This window comes from Melospiza melodia, chromosome 12 (assembly GCF_035770615.1).
Source record: "Melospiza melodia melodia isolate bMelMel2 chromosome 12, bMelMel2.pri, whole genome shotgun sequence".
Lineage (NCBI taxonomy): Eukaryota > Metazoa > Chordata > Aves > Passeriformes > Passerellidae > Melospiza > Melospiza melodia.
The window spans coordinates 20,466,112-20,492,442 of record NC_086205.1 but is presented as its reverse complement, the minus strand read 5'-3'; the positions used below and the strand labels follow the sequence as shown (position 1 = coordinate 20,492,442).

General features: G+C 40.6%; 1 protein-coding gene across 8 annotated transcripts in view; it reads right to left on the bottom strand.

Annotated features, from left to right (window-relative positions):
• MCF2L2 (MCF.2 cell line derived transforming sequence-like 2) overlaps nt 1-26,331 on the bottom strand; it is a 152,139-nt gene that overhangs the window by 79,612 nt on the left and 46,196 nt on the right. For 7 of the 8 annotated variants that reach the window (XM_063167213.1, XM_063167214.1, XM_063167215.1 and 4 more), the window contains exons 4-13: nt 23,846-23,936; nt 22,501-22,620; nt 17,096-17,212; nt 13,891-14,040; nt 12,745-12,869; nt 11,054-11,168; nt 10,255-10,374; nt 9,537-9,728; nt 8,994-9,185; nt 8,425-8,602 (exon numbers count right to left, since the gene is read on the bottom strand). In XM_063167213.1, the coding sequence (XP_063023283.1) occupies nt 8,425-8,602; nt 8,994-9,185; nt 9,537-9,728; nt 10,255-10,374; nt 11,054-11,168; nt 12,745-12,869; nt 13,891-14,040; nt 17,096-17,212; nt 22,501-22,620; nt 23,846-23,936 (1,400 nt within the window). The remainder of the gene's footprint in view (nt 1-8,424; nt 8,603-8,993; nt 9,186-9,536; nt 9,729-10,254; nt 10,375-11,053; nt 11,169-12,744; nt 12,870-13,890; nt 14,041-17,095; nt 17,213-22,500; nt 22,621-23,845; nt 23,937-26,331) is intronic. The other variant, XM_063167212.1, reaches the window with a different exon arrangement.

Sequence of the window (26,331 nt, the reverse complement as noted above, 5' to 3'; positions counted from 1 at the left end):
GCCACTTGCATGGTGTTGCTTGTGTGGGTTCCCAGGAAATTTTGTTTCTGGTAATGATTTGCTGCTTGGTGTTGGATGAAAGGATTGTTCCCTGTAAGGTTTCATTACATGAGCAACTCTCAAAAGAGTAATCACAGGAGTTCAGCAAGGCACAGTGACAGGTGTGTAGGGACAGAATCTGAGGATATTGTTTCAGAATATGCCCTGTTGTGTCAGGTTTGAGGCCCTTGCAGGCTCTGAAAGGCCCAGCTGACACTGAGGTGTCTGAGGCTCCTGGACATCCTTAACAACAAAAGCACCTGTGCTGAACCTGCTGTCCAAAGCAAAGGGTTAGACTGAACTATGAGAGGGGAAATCATACATTTGGCTTGAGTAGAAAATAATGTCTGTTATAGATTTATCTTTGTTCTAGATTGGTAATGAGTTCACAGCACATGCAAGCACAAGGCCAACAGCACTCTTTCTCTTCTTCACTGCTGAATTTATATGGGCAGACATTCATGTCATGGGTGAAAAAAAGTATGAAAGCCAGGTGAAATGCTGAAACAATCTGGGTCAGGCAACAAAGAACAAAATTGAGGTTAAGTCCTTTTTTATTCTGGCAAAACTTTATAATTGAAGAAGCGCTTTTTTTAAGAATAAAGCTGGTGTTTTCAAATGCATCTGGCAACATTTTGTTTAAGAGAGTTTCACCAAGTTTAATGTTTTGAAGTGTTGAGAGTTTTGATAGTCATTAACTTTTTCTTCTTTGGGAGAAGCTGAAGGATACAGTAAAAAAGATGAACACTTCTTTGAATGAGGAGGACCTAGTATCAAAGGTTTGATGGAGGAGAGGTCTGAACACTTTTGTAAAAGAAACACCTTAACAAAGTTTCAAATGCCCTTGTCATTTTACATTCGTCTTTTAAAGTCGTTTTTAAAACGGCAAAAAGAAGCACATAGAAGCACTCAGATTATATTCAGTTAAAAAGGCAACATATCAGTTTCACAGATTGATAATAATGGAAGCTGACATTTCTTCTATCCTGTCTTTTCAACAGCCTTATCACAGAGCTGGGAAGAGAATTAATTAAAGCAGCCTGTCTCTAACTCTTCCCTAAATCTTGGATTTATCCGATGCTGAATGACATAAGGACTTGGCAATGCCCATTTCATGCCTGTTACCTCTTCACAATGACTCCATACTAGAAAGTTTCCTCAATGGAACAGTGAAATCTGGCAGTCACCAGCACCTATAATCAAATGGTAGAGAATTCTTGTGGTTCCCAGGACTGAGCTGAAATGCAAATGTCTCTTTTTGGCTCTCCCATCACTCTTTCAGCAGGGGACTTGTTTTGACTTTGAACACTACTTTCAACAAATATCTTTTTCCTATCCCCAAGCAAGCAAGTAGTATTTGTTCTCTCAAAGGTAATTTTATTTCACTCACAAAGTGGTGTAGTGACATTTTGGAACCAAGGGAACAAAAAGATTCAAGATGCAGCACATGGAAACTATTGATCCCAATTGTCAAACTTCTTCATGCCTTTCTGATCTGCAGGGAGGGTGACTGCTACTGTTGGCAAAACCTGAATATTTGGTAAGTTTTCAAATGGGTCCTTTTATGTATTTTCCCATTAATCTCTGAGTAAAGTATCTGTAAGCATCAGCAAATTCACCCTTTTCTGTATTGATGCAGCCTGGAGTTTCTATTTAGCCATAAAGTCTCACCTACCACCATCATGACAAAACAGGCTGTGATCAGACTTATTACACTAAAAACTATTATCTCCTGGAGCTTCTCCCAGCTTTATCCTATTTATGCCTTGAAAATCAGCATTAAAAAAATAGATCTGAGACTTGGCCACCAAGATATTGTTTCATAATCTTAGCCACACTTGAATACCCTAGATATGCTGCCAATGTCTAGTTGCCCTCTCTGAATCTGAGTTCAGTCCCTTGGATTGCTCTACAATCTAATTCACAATGGATATGTCATGGAAATTAAGGGAAGCAACAGAAATAACTTCAGAAAACAAAAGGACTTTTGCTTAGAAGAGCATAGTCAGCAATACCAGGTTGTTTGGCTTATTCATTATTCAGAAAATTTTGTAGCTTGAAGGGATGGTTGATATTGGTATGAAAACCCTTGCTGAAAGCAATCAGCAGAAAAAGTGGAAATCAGTTACAACTTTGATGTCTGGATCACAACTTGCAAGCTCAGACAGCTCCAGGTGATGCAGGAAAGAGCACAGCACAGTTTAAATGAAAGATGACACATTCACAAGAAGTTAAGCTGCAGGTGCTCCTTGATCCAGCAGCAAATTTCTCAGGTCAGTTTACAATTTGAGTCTTGGCTTCTTCAGTGTGACATATTTCAGAAAAGGAGACAAGATATGAAAGCAGTCAAATTCCACTGAGTCTGTTTCAGAGATGAATTTGATTCATATTGACACAGCAAACTTCCCTTTCCAATTAGACCCAGAAATGAACTGAAAACAGGAAACAAGCTGCTTTGGTTATGCTCTGGAGAATTTTTCAGTTATTGACTGGCCCATAGTCAGAGACTGCTACATGTCACTGCATTTAAGCAGTTGCTGAAGCAGTACAGAAAGAAACAGCCCAAATACCTGCCAATTATTATTGCAATAATTACTGTGGAACTGGAAATATAAGGGAAACTCCCTCATAGAATTCAGTACAGTTGGCTGTTTTGAGGTCAGTACAGTATTGTCTTGCTGAAGAAGCTAAAAATTACAATGTTGAATTGCTTACTGAAAGAATAAAGGCACAGGAACAAAGGAGAACTAGAAATGATCTAATGTCTGCATGGTTGCAGAGCTGTTTTCATCCTATTGTTTCACAGTACTCCTCTGAATGATACATAATGATAATTTCATTTTGAATTCATTAATATTTTTAATTGCTTGATGCTACTTTTAAAGCAAATATTGTCAAAGGGCATTGTAAAGCAGAGTTTGGTCTGTCACTTGCATTCACCTGAAGCACCACTACACTTTTCCAATGGGGCTTTAGTACTGTTTACTGGTTTTTTGTGAACAAGTTGTATGACAAGTATGGAATCACTATTGTGTTATTTAGCCCACAGCAAATGGTAAAGTGGGCTGTACTGTCCCTAAAGCTGCTAGTAAATGACAGAGACTCATGTGCTCTGTCTTGCTTTGCTGTCTCTCCACCCCATAAGACTGAAATAAATTCAGTGAGGAAAACTTGCTGTGCAGCTTGTGAGAAAAAGCTGTGGTTTCACCCGTTCTGCCCCCTGCTCCTTTGTGGCAGGACACAGGCACCACTCTCAGGTGCTGATCTCTTACAGTGGAGGCTTCATCCCCCACTGAGGGACAGACTGAGGGACAGACAGAACTGTGGGCAGCTCCCAGGTGCTCAGAGACAGCTGGATAAGTTCACCTGGGTAAGTGGCCCTAAGTTAGCTCCTGCTAGAATAAGTGCAACTCATTAGCTAGCAAGAGGCCATAGCCAAGGGTTACAAATCATACTCAGCACCTGTAAGATATTCCAAGCCCTCCTCAAGTAAACACCACACTTCACATTCAGGTTTGGGGGGGATTCTCCCATCATGTTCTCCCATCTGTTTTCTGTATGGGTTTGTGCATTCTCACTCATCACCTCCAGCAGAATTGAATTCTTTTGGCAAGAACAAGCATGGGAATAACTAGTGTGCTAAACTTTATTGGGGCTTGCTGCTCATGCTGTACAACAGAAGCATGAGTTTGAAGATAATTAGTGGCTTAATTGCTATTTTGAATGCTGGTGATGGCAAAACAATGTTTAGGCAGCTAAAGAAACACCAGAGCAGCTATGGTTTGTCACTTAATGGCTTAGGGCAGAAAGACTTTGCCCTTCTTAGGCAATATAATTTAGACTTCTCTCTGGCAAAATTTCTGTCAAGCCCCCTGAAAATCTGCTGAAATAAGAAGCACAGAGCAAGATTTCTGGATGTGGAATATTCTGCTACAAGGAGACACTACTTGGTTTCCTCAGACTGGCCCAAGTGTAATAGCAATCCCACAGCCACAAAACTGAAAGTATCTTTTCCTTTTTACAACTTCATTTATAGAAATATACTGAACCAGAAAACCAGTGGTTTCTTAAACCATTTATGAGTCACACACACCATCTCTTCTGAGTCAGCTAATATCACCACAGCCTCACTTCCCCTGCACACATCCCCAGATTCTTGCAAGAAATTCTTCCTTTATCCTCTGTCCAGATGTTATTAGTTAGTGAGTGTTATGCACTAGTGACTGTGAGGAATGCTGGACTGGATCCAATGAGCAGTTGTATACATTTAACTGAGATGGGATCAGCTTAAATTTTATTATTTAAAGAACTGAGAAGGCTCCAGATGTGTTTTCCCCCTATGAATCTTGTGTTCCAAGTTGGCCTTCTAAGATGCTTGTATGGTGAGTCATGGATTTTGTATGTGCAATGTGCTGTTAAACATGTTATTTGTTTAACAAGCTCACGGACATTTTGACATCTCTGCTCCTGTATTTCACATTTATATTGCCCACAAAGAACTCTCTAGGTGAATATTTTATAGCACTTTGTGCTGCCATGTTCCAACTCCTGTCAGAAAGGTAACTAAAGCAAGACATTTTTCCTAACCTTGGTCACGGAGATGCCAAATCACCTTTTACTGAAATTTTCCAAGAACATGTGAGGTTGAAGGGGATAGCCTTTGGGAAAGTTTCAATTCAAAGAGTAAAGTTTGGGAGAATTACAAGCAAATTAAAATAGATAAATGCTAACTGCAGTGATTTCTAATTGTTTGTATTATCCTTTACAGTTCTGTAGTTCATCTCTTTGTGTGGTTTGACCCTGTGGACCTACTCCAATTCACTCCATGCTAAAGTGTTTTGCATAGAAATGCAGAGAACAAATATGTAGTCAAATCATCAAAAATTATGCCCTCAAAAGTGAATCACAGCAAAAATATCAAGTGCCACTTCTTTCCTCCCAGCAGACATAGGGACAAATTTAGCTATTAGAATTCAAGCAGCTTCCACTGGGAGAAAATGGAGTTCTCCTTAAAATAAGGTGTCATATATACTACTTAAATATTTTCAAGGCTCTTATTATAAAAAGGTCAACAGAGTTTTCTACCTTTTCAGGGTTGATCTGTGAATAACATTTAATCAAGTTCTCACAGCTAAAACATGCACCAAATACAGCTGCCACAGACTTTTCAGCATCACAGTAATTCCAGAACTAGTACTTCAGGCTTGAACAAGACTGTCCCTGCAAAATATGGAAGTCCACTTGTGAAACCAGAAGCATCAAGCAAAATTTGGATTAATGTAAAATTTTTCTTCAGAGTTTCCAGACCCATAGAAAAGTGTTGACCAAAGGAGAGTCAATTCTGAGCTGCTATTCTGGATCTTCACTGAGCTAAAAGATTGCTGAGAGTCACCAGAAACCATAAGGACATGCACATGAAACTGTGACAGTCATTTCTCCAACAGAAACCTGCCCTTTCTCTCAGATATGGTATCAGCTATGCCTGTGTGCAGAAAATCCATCTCTGCCCACACATTTGTCCATGTAAAATGGAGAGTCTGAAAGTTACAATAATGGAGTGTTTAATGTCTGAGCCTTCATATCTGTGAAGATTTTTCCATTAGCACCCTGAATTGGACTGAATTTTCCCTACTGCTCCCAGTTAGGAAAATGGAGAGTCAGCAAGGAAGAACAAAACAAAATCTATTCTGGAACAAATGTAACTTCTTTTCCTTTCACAGACCAACCACCCCAGTGCTGCCATGGTATTGTTACTCTGCTGCCTGGGGATAAAAGCCTTTCTTTCTGGTCTTCTATTTCTGTTTACCACATTTTATTGCCTTTGCTTGCCTTTCTATTTACACAATCTAGGAACATGGTATTTTCCTATTGTCATATTCTATTTTGCAAGCTTTTAGAAATATTCAGGTATGTTCTGGGTAAAATATGACAAATTAGTTACAAAACCTGTTTCAAGAAGGTGTTCTAAGTCTCTCAGTTTCCAAGATGTTGCTTAATAAATTCTCCTCATAAGTAAATGCTGATTTGTGCATTGATGCCATGAATGTGAAGAAAGGACACAGAGGAAAGTCCAAAAGACAGTAGCTTCAAGAAGAGCAGAATTTCAAAGCCTCATTTTCAGGCTTGTAATAGGACTCAGTGTCCCTGCTTCTATTCTCAGACATGTTTCAGAGTCAGACTGTGAAACACCTTGGTGAATTCCTCAGTTTATCTTGCTTCAGTTTTCTTTCTGAAAAACGAGGTTAAAATACTGACCAGTACTTGCCAAGTGCTTTGGCATTCTGAGAGAAAGGGCACTCAGGAATTTCAAAGTATGATTCTCTGTAACAGACAACTGGATAACACCAAAGTGATTCATAAATAATATGTGAATATACATGTACTATTCATGGCTGTTAAAGTCACTGACTGAGAGCCCCTGGATGAGCTGTAGATACTCAGGCACTTCTGTTTCTTGGCACAGAGGTACTCTTGGTCAGTCACCTCCTAGAATCTGAGTGAAATGCCAGAGTCTGCTTATCAATGTCTGAACAGAACTGGGTTGCACTTTGCATTTCCTCACAACCAGAGGAGCATTTTAAAATAAATTTCAGCTACTTATTATTTTGCAACAGGACATTAAAGGCTAAGCCTTGTCACACAGTTATCCTCTATTAGGTTGTATAACTATGAACTGCAATTCAAGGGACAGAGCTAGGGACCATCTCATGACTTTTTGTGAAAGAGCTGATGGTATGTGGGATGGGCTGTATGAACAATAATCGAAACTTAAAGCACTGTCATAAACCAGTGACTGTTCTATAAGGTTCTGTCTATATCAATAATTTATTCTAAAAATCTGCAAATGTGCTAAAATGACAAGAAAGAAGTTCAAGAAACAGTTCAAGAGACTGCAGGCATAAACAGAATGGTAAGATTAGCTTTTATCCTGAAGATGCAGTTTCAGAATTGGTAAAAGCCATCCTAAAACTGTGCTGCCACTGACAGGAACTAACTGGTTCTGACCTACTGACCCCATAACCCCATTTTCTGCAACTTTTTTTTTCCTTTGTTTCAGCACTAGTGGCCATGCAGTGAGCAATCGGATCAATGCTGTAATTAGTGCTGCTTGGAGCAGTGACTGGGCTGTGTGATCTCCAAAGCTCCCTGCATTTTTCTAACTCTTGCAGTGGAAGAAGGACTACTACAGTTTTGCAGTCTATTTTTTCAGTTTTTAAGGCAAATCACAACTCCAGAAAACTGACTGCCCACCCCAGTGCAAGAGGGGAGCACAGTGCTGGAGGATGGGTGTGTGGCAGAGCAGGACCTCTCCACAGGCACTGTGTTCTCAGCTTGCCTCAAACTAAAGGAGAAGCTGAAAGTTGAGTTGGGAATTGTACATACAAAACACAGCCAGCATGGTTTGGGGGAAAAAACGTACAGATGTCAAATCAGCATGGGAATGGGGAAAAGATGATTTTCCTTTGGAAGAAAGGATGGATGAATGCTGGGGAGCAGAGAAGAACAGGGACATATGTGTGACTTTCTGCTGGTATGCCTAGAAAGCAAAATGGTCAGGCTACTGGCCATCCATCTCATCAGGAAGATTCCAGCTGAGAAAGCAGTTCATTGAATGCTCTTCGGCAAATTAGAGGGGTTTTTGAAGGCTCTTTACTAAAGGTTCCCCTTTTGAACAGCCCTAAAGGTTACAAAGGGACAACCTCCTCCTGCTACCAAGCACAGGGTAGCTGGTCTCCAGGATACACTGTTTCTAATTAGCTTCACTCTTGTTCCTTTTGCAGGAAACAGCTATCTTGGCTAAATGCACGTGCTAACCTCAAATCAGGAACTTTCAGTAATCTCCAAACAGAAGCAATGCTCAGCTTCTATGATAGCAGAGGACAAAGTAGAAAGTGAAAGGTAGAAAATGAACTAAGGTCTATGTAGAGGGGGAAAAAAATTCCACAAATGAGTCGGTGTCACTCACTAATGGACCCTTAATTTTGCAAGTATCTGATTGAAACTTGAGGAATTATGACACTTGAAAGCCAAATATTCACATTACATTATCTGCAATATAGAAGAGGTTCACATGCTTGCATTGCAGGCTTGCATTGTCTACCCTGGTATGGGTATTTGAGAATTAACAATACAAGATACACTGAGACACAGTATGGAAATGCACTCTGCAGATTAGACCTAGGAAGAGAAACCTGGTGGGTTTTTTAGATTCACCCTTGTTTGTATGTTTGCAGTGAGAGATATTTCATATTCATTTTTACTAGCTGTTCCTACGAGGCTGACACTGCACATCAAATTCAAGTGTTCATTCTGATAACAAAAATCAAACATGACCATGTGGACAAAACATTGGTGTGAGTGTGAAAGCAGCTGCTCATGGCCTACCTACTGCTGCTGGTCTGGTAATCTTTGGTGATGCTCGCTTTGGGGAAGATTCAGGATGTGGAGCAACAGGTTGTACTGGCCGGGTCTGTTTGGCTGCCAGCTTCTTCAGACTGACTTGCCTCTTGTCAAACATTTCTTGCACATCTTCGAGTTTTTGTACAATTCTTTGGGCATTGGCCTTGACAAAGAAAAGGCAAACAACAAATGGTTGTCAGTGTTGGACTGAGTGAGTGAAGAAAGGACTTGTATTATCAGACTCAGACTAGAGCTGGGCATCACACTGTGCTGCAGTTTACTGCAGCCCACACATTCTGCCCAGATCACAGTCTCTCTGACCAAGACATGGTGGCTCAAACTGTTTCTAGCACTGCTCTGAAGAAAATGACGTAAGTGTTGCATGACTGCTCTTATGAGTAAAACTTACTGCTACAAATACTGACCTCTGTGCCCTTTTAGAGGAGGCAAAGAGGCATATTTTAGCAGACTCAAATATATAGCCCAGTACATGGACAAAGCAATAGGAAATGTTTAACTTCCAAGTGAGCACATGCACATCTGAGGGGTTTTACCTTTATTTCAGTGGTGAGGATCATGTCAAACTGATTGTAGAACTCCTTTGGGTTGGAGAGCTCGTGTTCCTTAGCTGTTACCAAGAACTTCTCAATTTCAACGAGTGCAGTTTCAGCTCCCTCTTGTGACTGGCACTTGTCCACAGCTTGGGAAGCTAAGAGGTAGATTCCAGCTTCACACCATTGGCTTGCCTTCAAGGAAAAGTGGGGGAAGAAGGACTTATCATCACTGACAGTCCAAGTTGTCAGCTGTTGCTTCTACTCTATGAAAAACAGAATTGCCCTAACATGTCATTAAAAGGGGATCAATGTTACTCATCGTGTGCCTGCCCATAGATCCTGCCCACAAGTCACCCTATCAGCATGTGCAGAACTGAACTTGCTGAATTGATGCAAAAGCTCCAATATTTATACTAACATTTACTGAATAAAAAGGAGAAAAAACAAACAACTTTTTATCTTCATCATAATTACCTGAGCTAATAAAATATTTCATTTTTAACAGAACCTTGCCAGAGCTGTTATCTGAGAAGGTTCACTCACCTTATCTAACTGCTTATGCAGCTCAAGAGACTTTCCCAAAATATCATACTTTTTCTTGGTCTCATTGGTAAAGTCATCACAAATTCGCCTGAGTTCAACACACTTTGGTCTAATGGAGTCAACTGCATAATGGTTGTTTTGGATGAGCTGTTCTCCATGGAGAGCCAGAGACTGGGCCTTCTCCAAAGGTTCCTGTGAAATTAATGAGAAAAATCCAAAGTTAGAATTACATGCATAATAAGGAAAATCCTTCTCTGTAACCTCTGCTGTAGCCTGGGGATAAAGGTTTGGAATATTAATATAGCTGATATGTCTTACTTTATATTTACATTGAAGGCCAACTTCCATGTCAATGAGTACATTGAAACTTGTGAGGTTCCATCTGAACACCAGGAAGCACACTTTTGTTGTGAGGGTGACCAAACACTGGAACAGGTTGCCCACTGAGATTATGGAGCCCACTTCTGCTTTCTCACATACTGGGGACATTCATTATACAAGTTTTTCCCTACTTTTTCCCCTAGTTTTCCAAGCAATTAAATGGAAGTACTGGGTCTGAGCAACCCTGGCTTCTGGAAATTAGGATGTGTGGTTTGCAATTTAAAGTAATGACTCATGAGAAGAGAGTAAATCTGGACACACACAAAAAAAAAAGGACAGTGGCAAGTGTCTAGAATACCATGTCTAAAGCAGCTAGAATACTAAATTGAGCGCAAACCTGTCCTTTCTCTTCCAGATGTTTCTGTTCCTTGAGGAGGTTCTCAACTCGAGTCACACTGTCTCCAATGTCAGTAAAACCTGCTTGTGTTTCCATGAGATTATCCAATGTCAATTTTACCTAAAAAACAGCAACAACAAAAACATAAACCAAAACAAAATAAACCCACCCAAACTCCCATCACAAGATACTGATAAAAATTACAACAAACATTCTCCTACATCTCTGAGAAAAGTCTGCATCTCAAGTTTAGTCTTTCAGTTTGTTCCAAAATGGAAAATCCAAGGAATAAACTAACAACCAACTATTCTTCAAAGAGTTTCCCTGCTTCTCACTAATTAGGCCCACAAAGTTTTGGCAACCTGTAACTCCAGAGTTTATATTACTTCAGTATTACTCAGTATTACTTCAGTATTACTGTATTACTCCAGTCTCTAGACTAACAGTTGGGCTTTCTGAACTGTATTCCTTTGACTCTGGTGGAATTGGTGACTTACCATCACAGAAGAATTTATGTTAGATAACTTCACACCTGAATGCAAAATTATTTATCAAGGTAAATTTACTTATTGGTGTTCCACATTTTGCCCTCACAGTCTGGCACTTTCCTCACTGTGCCTTACTCAAGTGTTGTAAGACATCTGAAAGCTGTCAAGACTTTAATTTTTGAATATTCATTTCCTATTGCATAATGATTTTCTCTCCCAACCTCCTTTTTGGACTGCTGGTATACTCTAAGTATGGGAAGAATTTGACCTTATTTACCAGGGAAGGCTAGACAGCATGAACAAAGAAATACCTCTCTGAAATCATGTTCAAAGTGTCGAAGCTGCAGGCACTGTTCTAGTTTCAGATGATGCTTGGTCCAAAATTGATCAAAAGCCTTTTCTGTTTCATCCAACTGAGCCAACAACCTGTTAAGAAATTATAATGAATAGAATGTACTTATTTCCTATATATAATTTCTTTTAAGTTACAGTAAGTGATGGCAGAAAGCAGAGCAGGGAAATGGTGGGGAGCCCTAAAATTATATAAGAGGGCTCCGTATCAACTCTCTCATAAGCAAAAGGGAATTAAATTTGCAGTAGGACAGGCAGGAATGTGACAGATGAGTGACAACTACATGGATCTACTGTGGCAGTTACAGTCCTGCCTCCTGATGTGCAAGAGAGACTCAGGGTTGTTCCATGTGCTGGCAGCCAAGGGCAGCTGTCACTCCCTAGCTTCCACCCAATGCCTCAAAGACAATCCATCCCCAAATTATGCAGATTGAATATGATGCAATTATTATTTTATGGAATAATTAAACCAGAATTCTACAACTTGTTAATTTTCTTCACCCTTCAGAAATATGCAAGGGCTAAATAATTTTTCCCAGTCCATTAAAAACAATAGATTAGGAGCTCATAATGACTCCCATGGACATTGTTTTATTTTGTGTAAATGATGAAACATTTATTTGCAAAGACATTAATCTCAAGGTGTCATATCTTCAGTAAAATATCTGACACTAGGCTAGTGAGTCATCCTCACAGTTTCTCAGTGATCCATTAATTACGAAGTAGAACAGTTTTAAACAAGTAGAAAAAGTGAAAAGGAAGTGTTCTCTGAATATCTTGTATTTCAATAGATGGGCATTCTTTGGGCAGATTAGGGATCAGTGCATGCTGAAATCATCAAGTTTCATGCGTGAAATCATCAAGTTATTGGGGCAAATGCCAATAGCTCCCTTCTATTTGTCTCAAAAGTAAGTTTCTGTGTTCAGTCTGTCCCTCGAAAACTTTTTTTAATCAAAGCTAGTCATTGAATTCAAGATGAATTCACAAATTCCTTTGGGATGACTGTTCAAAGGATTTTAAAGTATTCAGTGAAAAATATCAGCTCAGCTTTACTTTTAGCACCTTTGTTCCCAGTTAATGCAGACACACTGAAACCCTAGCACGGCATTTCTCTTTGCTGTGCATCACATGGCACAGCAGAAAGTTCTACATGGTGACTAAAAGCTTTATGGTAATAACTAGCATTGTAGGAAGGAAAAGGGGGTTCTCTCTCTGGGTATCTCTGGATCTGTGACACACAGAATGTTTCAGGTATCATCTTCATCTGCTCTTCCCCCAGTGTTTCCACAGACACTCACAAGCACATCACCCACTCATCTCACAGAGACTCAGGTACTACTTTCTAGCTAGCCACAGAAGTTTGGAGGATATACATGTTATGGAGAAATAAGTCCCACCTGAAATCTTCAGCCAGGTTGTTTGTGGTCTGACCAAAAATTACCAAGAAATTCAGGACTTGTTTGAACTTGCCTTGGCAGTCTAATCAAGTCATTTCCTCTAAGCTATTTCCTTCTTGGACTTACCTGTCCATCAATCCTGAGTATGTGAACCAGTGGTAATTTATAATCTGCATATTTAAATTATTTAAATTACATTTGCATCTCCTAGGAATAAATCAGCAAGTTGCACAAGGTAATTGAGCTCCACTGACCTTTCCACAGTGGCCACATTTTCCAGTTCATCTGGGCTGAGTTTGCAGTTGGCACTTCGGGTGACTGGCTCCCGGATGCATGTCAGTAAGGTGGCCCCCTGCTTCACTGCCAGCTTCAGCTCATCCTGAGGGGAAAAAACAAGCCAAAAACCAAATTGTATGTACTTCTAACAACACCCACATCTCCTAGATGACAACAGAGTAATGATAAAGGAGGATCCTTTCATAGGTACAAAATACTTGAAACAAAATATAAATGCTTACCAAAGGTGGTATGTTTTTCTAGCAAATGCAGAGACCTAAATCTTTTAACTTTGAATAGTAAATCTATTTCTGAGAAAAAGAATAGAGTAATTTCTGAGCAGATTCCATATCTGACCAGGCCACTTGCAGAATAAATTATTCTACCACAAACTGAATGCATGCTGTAGATTGTGAGCTGAGAGACTGGGCTGAGACATTGCAATTCTTACTGGAATTTCCTCAAACAACACTGTGCCATGCTGAGCCATAGTACACCAGCTATAAGAAGTCATCCACAGAAGTGTCTTCCCAGCATGAAAGATGAGCAATAAAAAAGACAAGGAGGCTCAAACGTTAACTTGTCAGATGACGAATCCCCACATCACTGCACAGTTCTTCCATAAAAACTGTTCTTGTGCTAATATAGCTTAAGTAGTATTTTTAATCTTGTGTTTAACTAAGGCATTTGCTGACAGCAGTAATATTTACTTCTGATCCTTATTCTGCAAAGCCAAACTAGCCCAAATTTATTTTTTAAGCAAAACAACAGTCACCATCTAGTTAGATCATTCTACTCCTGACTATCCTCACAGGTGTTCTCTTTTTCTGCTCCAATATAAATCCATCCTTTCTGATAAACTCTTCATCAAGGGCCCATGCTATTCCAGATGTGACCCCTTTACTCCCTCTCACACAGTGGAAGTGACATATCCCCATTCTATCATTCCTGAGGCTGTAAAATGTCCTTTTTCCACAGCTGAATCAAATTGACCTCCTGAACCCAGGTGTCTGTCCTCCTCCTCAGTGGTTTCCAGACAATGGATTGCCAAGTGATGGCAGAAAATTTTGTTAGGTCAGAGCTCATCTATTACACTGCTGGAGCCATCGTGGGGCAACAATCACCTTCAGCTTGCTGTGGTGCTCGGTGTGTGAGGAGAGAAGCTCCTCTGTGCACTGCACGTCGTTGGGAAGCTCAGTCTCTGCTAAGTCTGTTCCAAAGCTCTGTAGCATCTGTGCTGTTGTTTTTACTGTCATTGCAAAGTTTTCAATAGCCTGGAAAAGCAAAAGCATAAAGTCACAGATTGGTTATTTACCCTTAGCCCTTTAACAACACTTCATGCTTCAGGCACACCATGCTGCAAGTATTACATGCCTGTAAAGCTGGTCACGTTGCCTTTTTTTGGGTGGATGTGTTAAAAGTTACAAATTAAACCACAAATGACCTTTTCACAGGTCTGCACATATTGTCACCTCCATGAGCCAACGGGGAACTCCCAGAGCTCAGCAGACAATGAAACCACAGAGGACATCAGCTTCAAAGGCAGGCCTGGAACTTCAGATCCTCTGCCCATGCTTGCTGGGAAATTCTGCTGCATTTAAAATTTTAATGAAGGCTTTATTTAAGTTGAGAACACTACTAAAATATATAGGGCAAAGCCTTTATATTTACCTAGCCATTGTTCACTCAGCAGTAATCTGTCTTGCCCTGACTTCTGAATATGTGCATCTCCATCTTGCTTATCTGTATGAGATGCATTCTAGTCCCTCCCTCCCATCTGTCCATGCTAGTACACAAATACAGGAACAAGTAACTACAACTACAGTTAAAATGCATAAATTCATGGGATCATTGCTGTTTCTTTATCACTTGGGTGCACCAACACAAAACTTGTCAGAAGTCTGGTTTTAATGAAGAATGGGGAAGTGAGGAAGGCTAAAAAATCAATGCCACCTTCTTAGAGCAGAATATAATGTTCAGACCTGTGACACTTTATATTTAGCTGCATGGAATGTTTTTCCATGATCATGCCCAAATTTGGGGGAGGCTGTGTTGTTCTGTATAGCTCTTTATTCTTTGTACATTTTGATCTAATCCCCTACAGGTCTGAGTCAGTCAACAAGCACTAGGGATGCTGTTACACCCAATCAAGCACCATGTAGCTGTTGCACACTGCATTCCTTTCTCCAGCAATGATGGGAATTCATTGCTTGCAACTGTGACAGATGAAATTATGCTGTGTGCTCAGTGAAAAACAAACTGGAGGTAGATCATCATCCAAAAGATGTAGAGAGAAATTAGCCCACATTTGTGATCTCAAACATGCCCTCATGAAGGAATGCTAGCAGAGTTCACAGCCTTCTTCCCTTTTCCCCCATAAACCCATGTCTGCTTTCAGCACAAGCAGTACAGACTCACACATGCTCTATCTTAGTGTATGCTGCTGTTCTCAGCACTGGAACTACTGGATTAGAGTTGGCTGAAATGTCACACTTCTGACTGCAACACAGACATGGCCATCCATGACCAAAGGCCATTTAGTGAAAGCCAAAAATGCACTCTGGGGGCAAGAAAGTCCACAGGCTCCTGGCAGCCAAGAGAGGAGAGCAGAAACAGTGAATGATGCAAGGAGATTGCTGTGTCACTGTCATTTAGCCAGAGTTTAAAGCTTTTTCTGAAGAAAAGCACTGGCAGGACAAGACATGAGAACACTGAGAGAAGCAGCAAAGGGCATGAAGACCATAGCTCAGCAAGGCTGGAAGTCAGATTGTTTCAAGGTGCCATGGAAGCTGACGCCTCTTATCCAGCAGATATTCCTTGGCTGACTGCACCATGAACTTGTCAGTGTTTCACTTAATAGCCTGCTTGCCCCCACTCTCTCCTGTGCATATGAACAATAAATTGTTCCATGTACCTAAGTCACATCTGTGGATTGGTTTCTTTCCAGTCTCTGTGCTTGGTAAAATTTTTTCTAACAAATTTAACCAAAACCTCTGGGGATTACATAGCCCTACTCCTGTAAATTCTTGGCTCATTTTGTTTGCATATTTTACCAAAATATATATTATTGCTTTATGTAGATCCCTGTCATTAATAAATAATACAGCTTTTTTATCCCCCTTCATATTTTCAGACCTTTTGTTGTTTGAAAGCTCTTACAGATGATTCATTTCTTCACACTCCCCCTTCCTGCAAGGACATTTTCTTAATTTTGATACTTTTGACACATAAGCCTGTTCACTCATCTCAACTCCAACCTCATTATAGTCAACACATTTATAAATGTAGAAAATCAATGCTAGACGAAATTCAGGTTCTATGTTTGCATATTTAGAAGCCTGAAATATTTGGTGGTTCTCAAGGAGACTAAAATTTAATAAGGACAGCAAAGCACACAAAAAAACTATAGCAAGAAAATGACAAAAGTGGTTTGACTTAAATTACCTCAGAAAAGCTCTTTTTGTGGGTTAGGTGTAACCAGCTCATCAGCAACAACAGACTCAAACCCAGAGCTGCTCAGATCTTTGCAAAACATCGAGGCTTACATTGGATGTGGGCTCTAATCTATCAATCTTGCAAGTAGGTCCACAAAGAGAGACACAAACATTGTATAAACTCTCTGTGAAATTAATTACTTTTCCAGGATTATGACCCAGCTTAGCACATTTTTACTTAGGAAGAATAAAACAATATTTTGTCTGCTAATGTGCCAGAGTTTGGAGTCTGTTTTTTGTGAACTGTCATCTTAACTGGGCACCGTAATAAATTGTTTACATTGTTTTGAAGCAGACACTGAAATGCATTAACCAGCCCAAAAAGGAAGCAATCAAACCTGTACAAGTTTCCTCAACAGAATAAAAAAGTCTTTCTGCCTTCCTACTAGCAACTGTTCTTCAGTTACCCAAAATAAGACCCAGCATGCTATAGAAATGGAAAAAAAAATAGTGCCCTGAGTATTTTTATTCTCTTAAAAGCATGGACATAATTAATAATTAAAGTGAGATTTTTGACCTTTGTAAAGTCAGCAAAGTGCTACAGCCTATTTTCAATTTCAGCTGAAGGCCTATGAATGCCATCAATTATTGAAAAGGCAAGAGAAGGCCTTGCTGAGTAAGAATACCACAACACAGTTAGGCCCTGGGCCAGGTACACAGTGAGATACAATTACTGCTTCCATTACAAACTTTTGGGGAATTTGCCTTTCTCTGTTTGAGTCACGGATTTCCTCTTTCCCCGAGTCCCTAGCAGAATCCAGAGGCTGTACTGCTGAGTGGTTGCTCTGCAGTTGTGCCTGGGCAGCTGTGGTGTGACGTGCAGAGCAGCACTCACCGTGCGGTGATGGATCCACTGGCTGTGCCCGTACTCCAGGGTCCCTCCCAGCTCCCGTGTCAGCTGGCTCTTGTCAATGTAGCCATGCAGATCAGAGACAGAATTTAACATGATGATCTGAAAGGAATCCAAACACAATGGACTGAGAGAAATAACAACCTTCTAATCAGTGTTTCTAGGATTTGGGTTTGCCTGAACGTAGATGACCGCTGCAGTTCCACCAGAGGCCATCAGTTCTCATTTTGCATTTTCTCATGCCATGGCTACAGTTTATTTTCCCTACATTTTGCCTTCTCAATGTGTACATGGACATTCTTGAACTAACCTTGGTTTGACATCATCTTCCTCCTTGCTGGGCTGACTCATTTTGCATGTGCATCAAGAGCAAAAGTATGGTACTCATAATGTTCACACAAACTTCCATAACATAATTTATTCTCTAGATAACATTTATTTACAGAGAAATGGAGGCACAGGCAAGTTAAGCATCTTTTTCAACATAAACCACTTGATCCAGGGAAGTGCTGAAATTAAACCATTGAGAATAAGATTTTTCTTTCCATTTCCTGATTTTTTGGCACTGTATGTTTACCGAACTCACTGGCATTTTTCCATTTAAAATCATAATGGAATAAAAAGGAGAAATGCATCTAGATAAATTCTTTTACTTTAGAATCTCCTTACCACTAGACTTGCTTGAAGAAAGCCAAACAAGATTTGAGTTCAGCTTCAGATATGCAGCATTAACTTTTGGTAACCTCTGTAAATTTGCCAACACAAGTGGTTACACAAGTAACACTCATTTATTGTTGTTCCAACAGCTAGAAGATTCGCCAGGATTTCAGCAACAGAATTGAGGACAATTTATTAAGAATTTTAAATAAATAAATGTCAAAAACATGTCAAATGTGTTACTTGACCCTATTTAAAGAAAGCTTAAGTGGCTCTGCATGTCAGCAGGCTCTAATGGAGCATGGTAAATACACTGACAAACACTGTGGACAGTGAGATGAGTGCAGATATATGGAGACAAGAGGATGCATATTCTAGGCTAACAGTGCTCTAAGAAAAGCCTCAAGAACAAACCCAAACAAGTTTTTAGCTGATCTTTTTTACAGAATCTTTCTAGAATAATTCAGCTTGGTGGGAACCTCAGCTCTCTAATCCAACTTTTTTCTCAAAGCTATGTCAGCTGTGAGATCAAACCAGGTTGCTCAGGTCTTTATCCACCAAAGACTTAAAAAACATCCAATGATTGAGATTGTACAACCTCTTTGGGCAGTCTGGTCTGCTGCCTGATTGTCTTTGTGGTAAGAAAGTTTTTCCTTATGTCAAGTCAGAGCTGCCCTTGTTTCACTTGATGTCAGTTATTTCTTATCCTACCACCACACACAAGCTGGCTGCAGTGCCCAGTAACCTGGAGGGACTGGAAAGCTGCTGCTTTGTCATATTAACCCTCCTAAGCCTTCCCTTCTCCATGTTAGACAAGCACAGTTCCCTCAGCATCTTCTTACAGAGCACATGCCCCAAGTCCTGACCTTCTTGGCTTTCCAAGATTACTCCAGGTTAATATTTTTCTTGTACTGGGGGAACCAAAACTCAAGGTGCTCTCAATGTGAATTAATTAGAGCCAAGTAAAGGGGGATAAGTGGTTGTCTCAACCTGTTGGCTATGCTCCTGTTCATACTGCTCCTGTTAATGCAGGATGCTGATGGCTTCCTTTGCTGCCAGGCATACTCTGGCTCAGGTACAGCTTGCTGTCTACCAAGTTCCCAGCTCCCTTTCTGCAGTGATGCTCCCCAGACAGGCTACACTGTGAATCATTGTTAACAACAAAACTGTTATGTTGTTGGAAGGGAAGACCATAAGTTATTTCTTGAGTAAGAAAATCCTTGTGGAAGGAAACTCTTTCCCAGTTGCAGGACTTTGCCCCTTTGGTATATAAAAAAATAATATGCTGGTCAGCCCATTCCTTGAATTTTTGTTCCAGTGGCCCTGTCTTGGAGTTTACCATCTACTCCTCCTAATTTAGTGTCATCTGCATATTTGATGACAGTGCAGCCTGTTGCCTCTTCCATGTCACTGATGAAGACATCAAACAGGGCAGGTCCCAGCAGGTATCACTACAACTCTCCATTTGTTGCCCAGTTTCAGGCAGAGTATGGCCCATTACCATTACCCTCCTAACCCATCATGAAACTAGTTTTTAAAACCTCATGTAGTTGTCCATCTATCCAGACTTTAACCTGACTTGGACACAAGAATGTAGTGGAGGATGCATCTGGCCCCAGGGAGCCATACAGGCTGAAAATTCTCAAGTAGGCCCTCACTCTGTTCTTTTTCACTTCCATCACTTCATCTTCTCCTTAACCTCTGTCTTTAAATGCAGAAACAAGGAGACTTTGTTGGTGAAGAAACTTGTGGCAAAGAAAGGTATCTCAGCCAAAGTTAAAGGAAAAACTGTTCCCTGAATGTGTTATGAAACACTGTTCTGCTATGATCAAAGCAAGAAAGTTCAAAAAGCTGTATCATCTTGGAACATAAAGTCTATGCACTAATTCTGAATTGGAAATCATATTTGAAAAAGTAAATCTTAACTGCTTTGTAGCTTTTCCCCATCAGAGATGTTGCTGGCAAGTTGGAACTCTTCTGATACTTCAAACCTCACTGAAAGCACAGAGGTACACTGTCATGCAGTTTCCTTTTAGGAAGAATTTTATGTTTGTTTGAACTTGGTATGCTCAGCATGAGCCACTAAACAAACCTATTAATATTGCCAGCTATGGTGCTACCCAACAGGGTGTGGGTCTTAACCATGCAGGCATTCCTGCAGGAGAAAGCCCATGAGCAATCCAGCATCCATCTAAAAACCCACTCTGAGAGGGCATTAGCATCTCCCATGCTGCTTGCCAGACAGGAGACAGCCACAGTCTGTCAGCTGGGGAGTGCAAAGAGCAGCAGTTTAGAAGAGAGGGGTCAGTGTGGAACATGGAGCTGTGGGGGGACTGCTTCTGGATGAGTTAGGCTGTCAGAAAGAAGTCACAGACTAAAAAGCTCAAGGAAGTATTTGCTATGGACAGATAGTTCAGACTTTTATGTATGTTCTGAAGATGCTTTAATTCACTTCCTATGATGGGAAGTTCCTTGGGTACATCTCTGAGTGCTCCTTTTGAATTCACAGATTTTAATCTCAGATGAACATTGCTGTGTCTCCTATATTTCTATATCTTGATCCTGGCTAATGATATCTAATCAAATCACTATCCCAATAGAAATTTACCTGATGAGGTTTTATTACCCACATTTATAAGTCAATGTGATATAAATCCTGCATTTCCTTTTTGTGTCTGGTTGGTTATTGCAGGCTTTATTTCCAGCTCCTCTTTGATCTTCTGGTTTCTACTCATTCCAGTATTGATTTAACCCAGCAAATCTATTTTTCTGAGCATATTTGCAGTCTGATAGCTCAAATAAATTATTAAGCAAATGTTTCCTTAACAAACACACACAATATTCTTGGAGCTCCTTTTGAATGCTCATACCTTGGTCCTGACTCACAGTTGTCATAGAAAATGCCACCTATCCACGGGCCAGTTACAGCATGAATGTTGTCATAGAGCCAAACACACAACACAAACAAACAACATGCAAACAATTTAAAAGATTATGATGATATTGAAGGTAGGTACTGATCCCTAATTCCTTGAGTAAGCACATCTCCAGTCGAACAAGAACTCTGTGGTCCTGTTCTCCTGCTTGGCATTTAGGATGCTGTTTTCAAGGAGGACAAACAGACATTGTTCTCAGTAACTTCCCTGCTCTGAAACTGGGGTATGCAGGGCATGCCCAGATGGTATTTTTAGGATGAGCAACACAGTAGAAAAGCCCCTCCAGAGAGCATGACAGATCCCAGGAACTTAGAACATCTGTACTACAATCCCAAGTAACTTAGAATAGCATCAGACATATGTGGGCAGCCTGTCTATAAATCTGACAGGCTGCCTGCAGATATCTGGGCAGGAGGCAGCAGGTGTGTCATGCTCTTAGTTTTTGTAAGGCTGCTCTCTAAGAGCTCTGTGGACATACCCAGGATGGCTCAAAATATCCAAAACAACCCCAAACTAAACTGATATCTTGATTTTCCTGCCTATAAGAAAGATAAGTTAGCACTTCATATTTAATGCAGACCCCTGCCTAGAACTAACCTCCCTTCCAACTTTGATCCCTTCCAAGTTTTGAAATGCAACTCTGATGTCAAATAAATTGCTAAAAGTATAGGAAATGCTGAATTGTTGGAAAATGCCAGTCCTTGATGAAGTTGTTCCTTTCTGGGCTGCAGCCACTGGTAGAAATGTTGCTATAGCAACAGATTGTGGCATATTAAATATAGATACATCCATTTTTTTAAACTACTATAAAATATTTTGGTTTGCATTCAAATGTAATTTTTCTCATCAAGTTTGCATTTTACCAAAAAGCCACCCTTACCAAAAGACAGTAAATGTTACCATTTAACCACAGTAACCAAATGTCTATTCATGGTTCCTTTCCTGTATGCACTGTAATAAATAGATGCTGTCTCTCACTTCAGGAGAAGCAGAAAGTGTTTTTAACACCTGAACTTCCAACTTGAGTTTCAACAGACCTAGAATTTGTTGGAGAAGACCATAAGTATTTTTTAAAACAACATAAATCCAAAAGCAAAATCCAAAGCAGTCATCTGAAATCCCTCCAGTAAAGTCACTGTGGAACACAGTATGAGTCTGATCCAGGATGAAATATCATCAATAATCATAATTCAAGTTTATGCATAAAACTTTAAAAATTTTGACGCCACATGCAAACATGCAGCTAAAAACAACTCCTAAAAGACCCCTGATAAAATAATCTCCAACTCTTTCAGGATTGATAACCTTCTTCATATCACAGTCTCATTAACCTACACATATGCCAAGTGCATATAAAAATAACTAAAACACAAACTCTGAATCTTGAGGGCATGGGAATCATAAAAGACATTCAGAATAAGCAATGTTAGAGGGACAGTCAGCACTGCCATGGATAACCCATCAAACAGTGCAGAATTCAGCCTTAGGCTTCCACTGCTCTGTAGTCCTGAATACTTTTGTTTGTCACTGGAGTGGGATCTGCCTCTGCCTACATGAAGGGAACATCTCCACTGAGTTAAAATGCCAAAAACTGAGCCACATTTTATAGTTAGACTAGACATGGGAACGTGTCCATTAAACACTATGAACCATCCACTGCTCTTTGGCATCACCACACAGACCCAGATGAAAGGCCCCAGGTGCCACTTGCAGTCATGGGTTATGGGAAATTGCTGAGAGCCCAGAACTGCAGAAATGGAGAAAAGAAAATGCATGGACAAAAAACTGCATGCTTACCGGTACCTTCATTTTAAAGTCATCTCGATAGAGTTTAATGCCAATGTCAGCGATTGCCCTTTGGATAAAGCGGGAGGGTCTCAGGACAAACACCAGCTGCAGGTTCCCTGGAAATGCTCCCTGCAAGAAATATAGAATTCTTAGAAGGCACATTTCTACCTTACAAGGGAATTTTCAGCCAAGTGTTTCCTCACCAGCAGGGCAAAGCAGGTAGGGCTTACTGAATCTTGCTCAGTCCAGCTGCTCATCGCCTCAGCTGGTCCATTCAGCATGTGCTCATTGGCACTGTTTCCAAACCCATCAGGAAGACTGACCCATGTATTTTACTGCCCATCAGGAAGACTGACCCATGTATTTTAGTGCCCAGCCATATGTTGTTTCATGATACAGATTTATCATTCCTGACTATTGCCTTTCTCCCCCAGACCCGAATCCCACCAAGTCCCACTTGCACCACCGCACCATTTTCCCATTTTTTAGGCTGCAGCCACTAGAGGGCAAAGCTGGCTGCCCACCCTGGACTGGTGAGGGAAGCCGGTAGCACAGATGGGTTCCCCAAGCTGACCTATCTATTCACTCTGCAAAGGGTTTTGAATCTTTTTAACCTCACATATTTTTACACACAGGCAGACACTCAACATGTTCATCAGATATGGCCCTGCCTGCAACACCCAGCCTACATCTCTCACACTCCTCTGAGCTCATCAGGCATAAAAAAAGAACAATTTCTTGAAGAGAGCAGCAAAAAAGCCTGAGAATTAAAAACATTTCTGTCTAAATACCTTGAAAGAACTTAAAGTCGCCTTTGTCATCCCACCATCCTACACCTCTGTGTGTAGGTGCTTGGTCCTCTCACAGTAAATGCTCCTAGTAAGAGATGTATAAAACCAGCTGCTTGTTTTAGCACTGGAAATCAGTGCCCAGCTCTGACTTTTGCAAATAAGCTATTAAGAATTTCTGACAGAGATCATTTACTACTGTGCAAACACAAATCCCTTGGGATCTATTTCTTTCATAAGCAGGCCACGTCATACCTCCTCAGGGCACAGAAGGGGTACCTCTTAACACTCCTCTAGGAACCAACTTCAAATTATTAGAATTTATATTGCAGTCAACCCAGAAAATAAGGAATTTGTCCTAATTCAGCAGTAAACAAGACTGTGTAATTTGTCTCTGCAGCTTCCTCCCTCTTATTTAACACTTAGGAGCTGCAGAGCCAGGGAGAATCTGCATCCACAGCCAGAAAATGGGAGCTTAAAATGAGCAGAGGAGGCTGTATCATGTGCTGAAGGTTCAGCAGACAATTTTAATTTCTAGAAGATAAATAACAAAAGCAAGCACTTACTGCTATTCGTGTCAGGGATGCCTTGACTGCACTCCATTTGTCCCGTCGTCTGTCTATGATGATGATGAATCCAATGCTGGCAGCCTCCAGACTGCAAAACAGATGAAATAGGTGTGCTGGGTTAGAGGGAGACACTCCTGTTCCAAGGCAGAGAACTGCAGCAAAACACAGCCTCCGTCACGGCACGCTCGGAGCCCATTATGAAAACACAACGTACAGTGGAAAGAATGAATATTTGGCAGAAACGCACATGAAAAGGAAAGCCAGCAAAATTTCTCTTTCCAGCATAAGGCTAGCAGCTTACACAAAACATGAATATTTTATCTGCTGAATCTCTCAGCTGCTGTGCTACTCTGCTGCCAGTCTAGGTGACATGAATAGTTCAGGATCACAAATTACACTGTGCTCTTTTGAAGACAAAACCCCCAGGTCTTTTTTTTTCCCTGCAAAATTAGACACCCCCCTACAGTCTTCATTCTCCAAGTATGCTGACACCTGACAGGGGCACTGAGCTCCAGGGCATCAGTATCCCCTGACTTGTGTACACAGAGCCCCAGGAATTCTGGTAGGCAAAGCAGAAAATAAAGAGTTCTATTTTGCCAATCACAAACTTGTTCTGGGGTTGCAAGTCATTCCAAACTATCCTTTTCAACATATTGGCTAGAATAACAGTTCCTGTTCCTTCTCAGTGCTTTTCAAGGAGGATCTAGGAGGCAGTGATTTGGTGCTCCATTCCACCTTTGTAGACTTCATAAATACCCCATATCCTCTCTTTCCCTCTCAAAAATTCCACTCTGGAGTGCCAGGTTTCAGTGGGACTGCACTTTTCTCTGCCTTTCAAGAGCACTCAGCATTGGAGAAGCTAAGAAGTACACAGTGAGTGTCCAGAACCTTCACTAAAGAAGGATGGCTCAGTCAGAACAAACCAGAGGCAGGCAGCAAGAGTATAAATGTCATAATCAGAGGACATAGTGCAATCGAACATCCTATCACAGGTTAAGGGGAAAAATGGTTTAAACTATCTCCTTGATCCCTATTCCACTGTCCATATAAGAACCAACTCAGGAACTGCTTCCATGGGTCATTTTATCCAAACTCATGTCAATAATCTACTGAAGACTATCAACACAGTAACAACTCTGAGCTCCTGTAGCAGGTCTGCAGGATCAAAAACTGAAATCCAAAGTATTGTGCAAAACTGGGATGCCATGTGAATGCTCCTAGTAGTTCATACTGATAACAGGAAAACTCACTGAATTTTCCAATGCAGTATTTTTACAGCATTCCTCTGAGGATTTAAAAATTCAATGACAATACATGACCTTTCCTCTTTAGTAGTGCAACATGCAGCTCTCTGCAGAGAACAGAAAATATGTTTGCAGCAATGCCTCTCAAGCACAGGGAAGAGAATTTATCTGGTTTACCTTTCATAAATACACAAATGTATACATACTTTTCAGTAGTCTTAGATATACACAAACACAGACACATCCTTCAGGAGCTCAACAAATATTCCACAGAATGAAATTCCTTGATAATGTTCAAATAAAGGCAACAAAGATATTGTGTGTGTTGCAGATGGTTACAGAAAGGGTGAGAGAAACTAAACACAAAAGTGTCAACCTGGGCCCTTCATCTTCAAATGATGTTCAGCACAGCATCAGCTGCAGTCACTGAGATAAGCCAATGGTACTTGTATGTTTGCTTTTTGATGTGAAGGGGTTTTTTGTTGTTTTGCTTGTTTGTGGGATTGTTTGTTTGCTGTTGTTATTGTTGGGGGGTTTTGGGGATTTTTTCTTTTTAGCTAGATAGGACTGACAAAGTCCTAAACTTAAGTAGGGAAACAGAGAGAGTGTCAGCAAGGGATCCTATTTCACCAGCATGCTGAAAGGCCATGCCAAGGTCTGAATGTCATTTGGCACCAAGGGATGGATGCAGGCACACAGCCACAGGAAGAGGCTTGGCTGAGATGGCAGCATCAGCACAAGTGGATGTACAGCTGAGAACCCCCACTCCAGTGGGCATCCAGAAAAAGTTTGTTTAGGAACAAACACACACACACATTCTAACAATTTTCTCAGTGTCAGTACTGTAATATCTCTACCCTCATTATGAAAATGCATTGGAGTTTCTCTAGTTCTCTGAAAAGGAGGGTTTGAAGACAATCCTGAAGAGCAGATAACCATCAGGCAATAAATTCTGTCACATTTGCCCAATCTACAGATGTCTGGCAGAAAGGTTCTCTTTCCCTGAATGAAATATCTGCAATCAGCAGAATTCTTCCATCCTCAGCTCTATATTCAGGTTTGCTCTTGAACACTGACTTGAGATGTTGAATTTCCTGACCTCTTTTGAAAGGAGAAAAGGACATCTGTTTATCAAAGTACTTAATCCATGCCAAGCTAAAGAGAAAGGAATTCTGGCCATGGAATAAGGCAAGTAAAAAAGGGCTTTCTGGAGATATCTAGTGCATGCACAGAAGTATG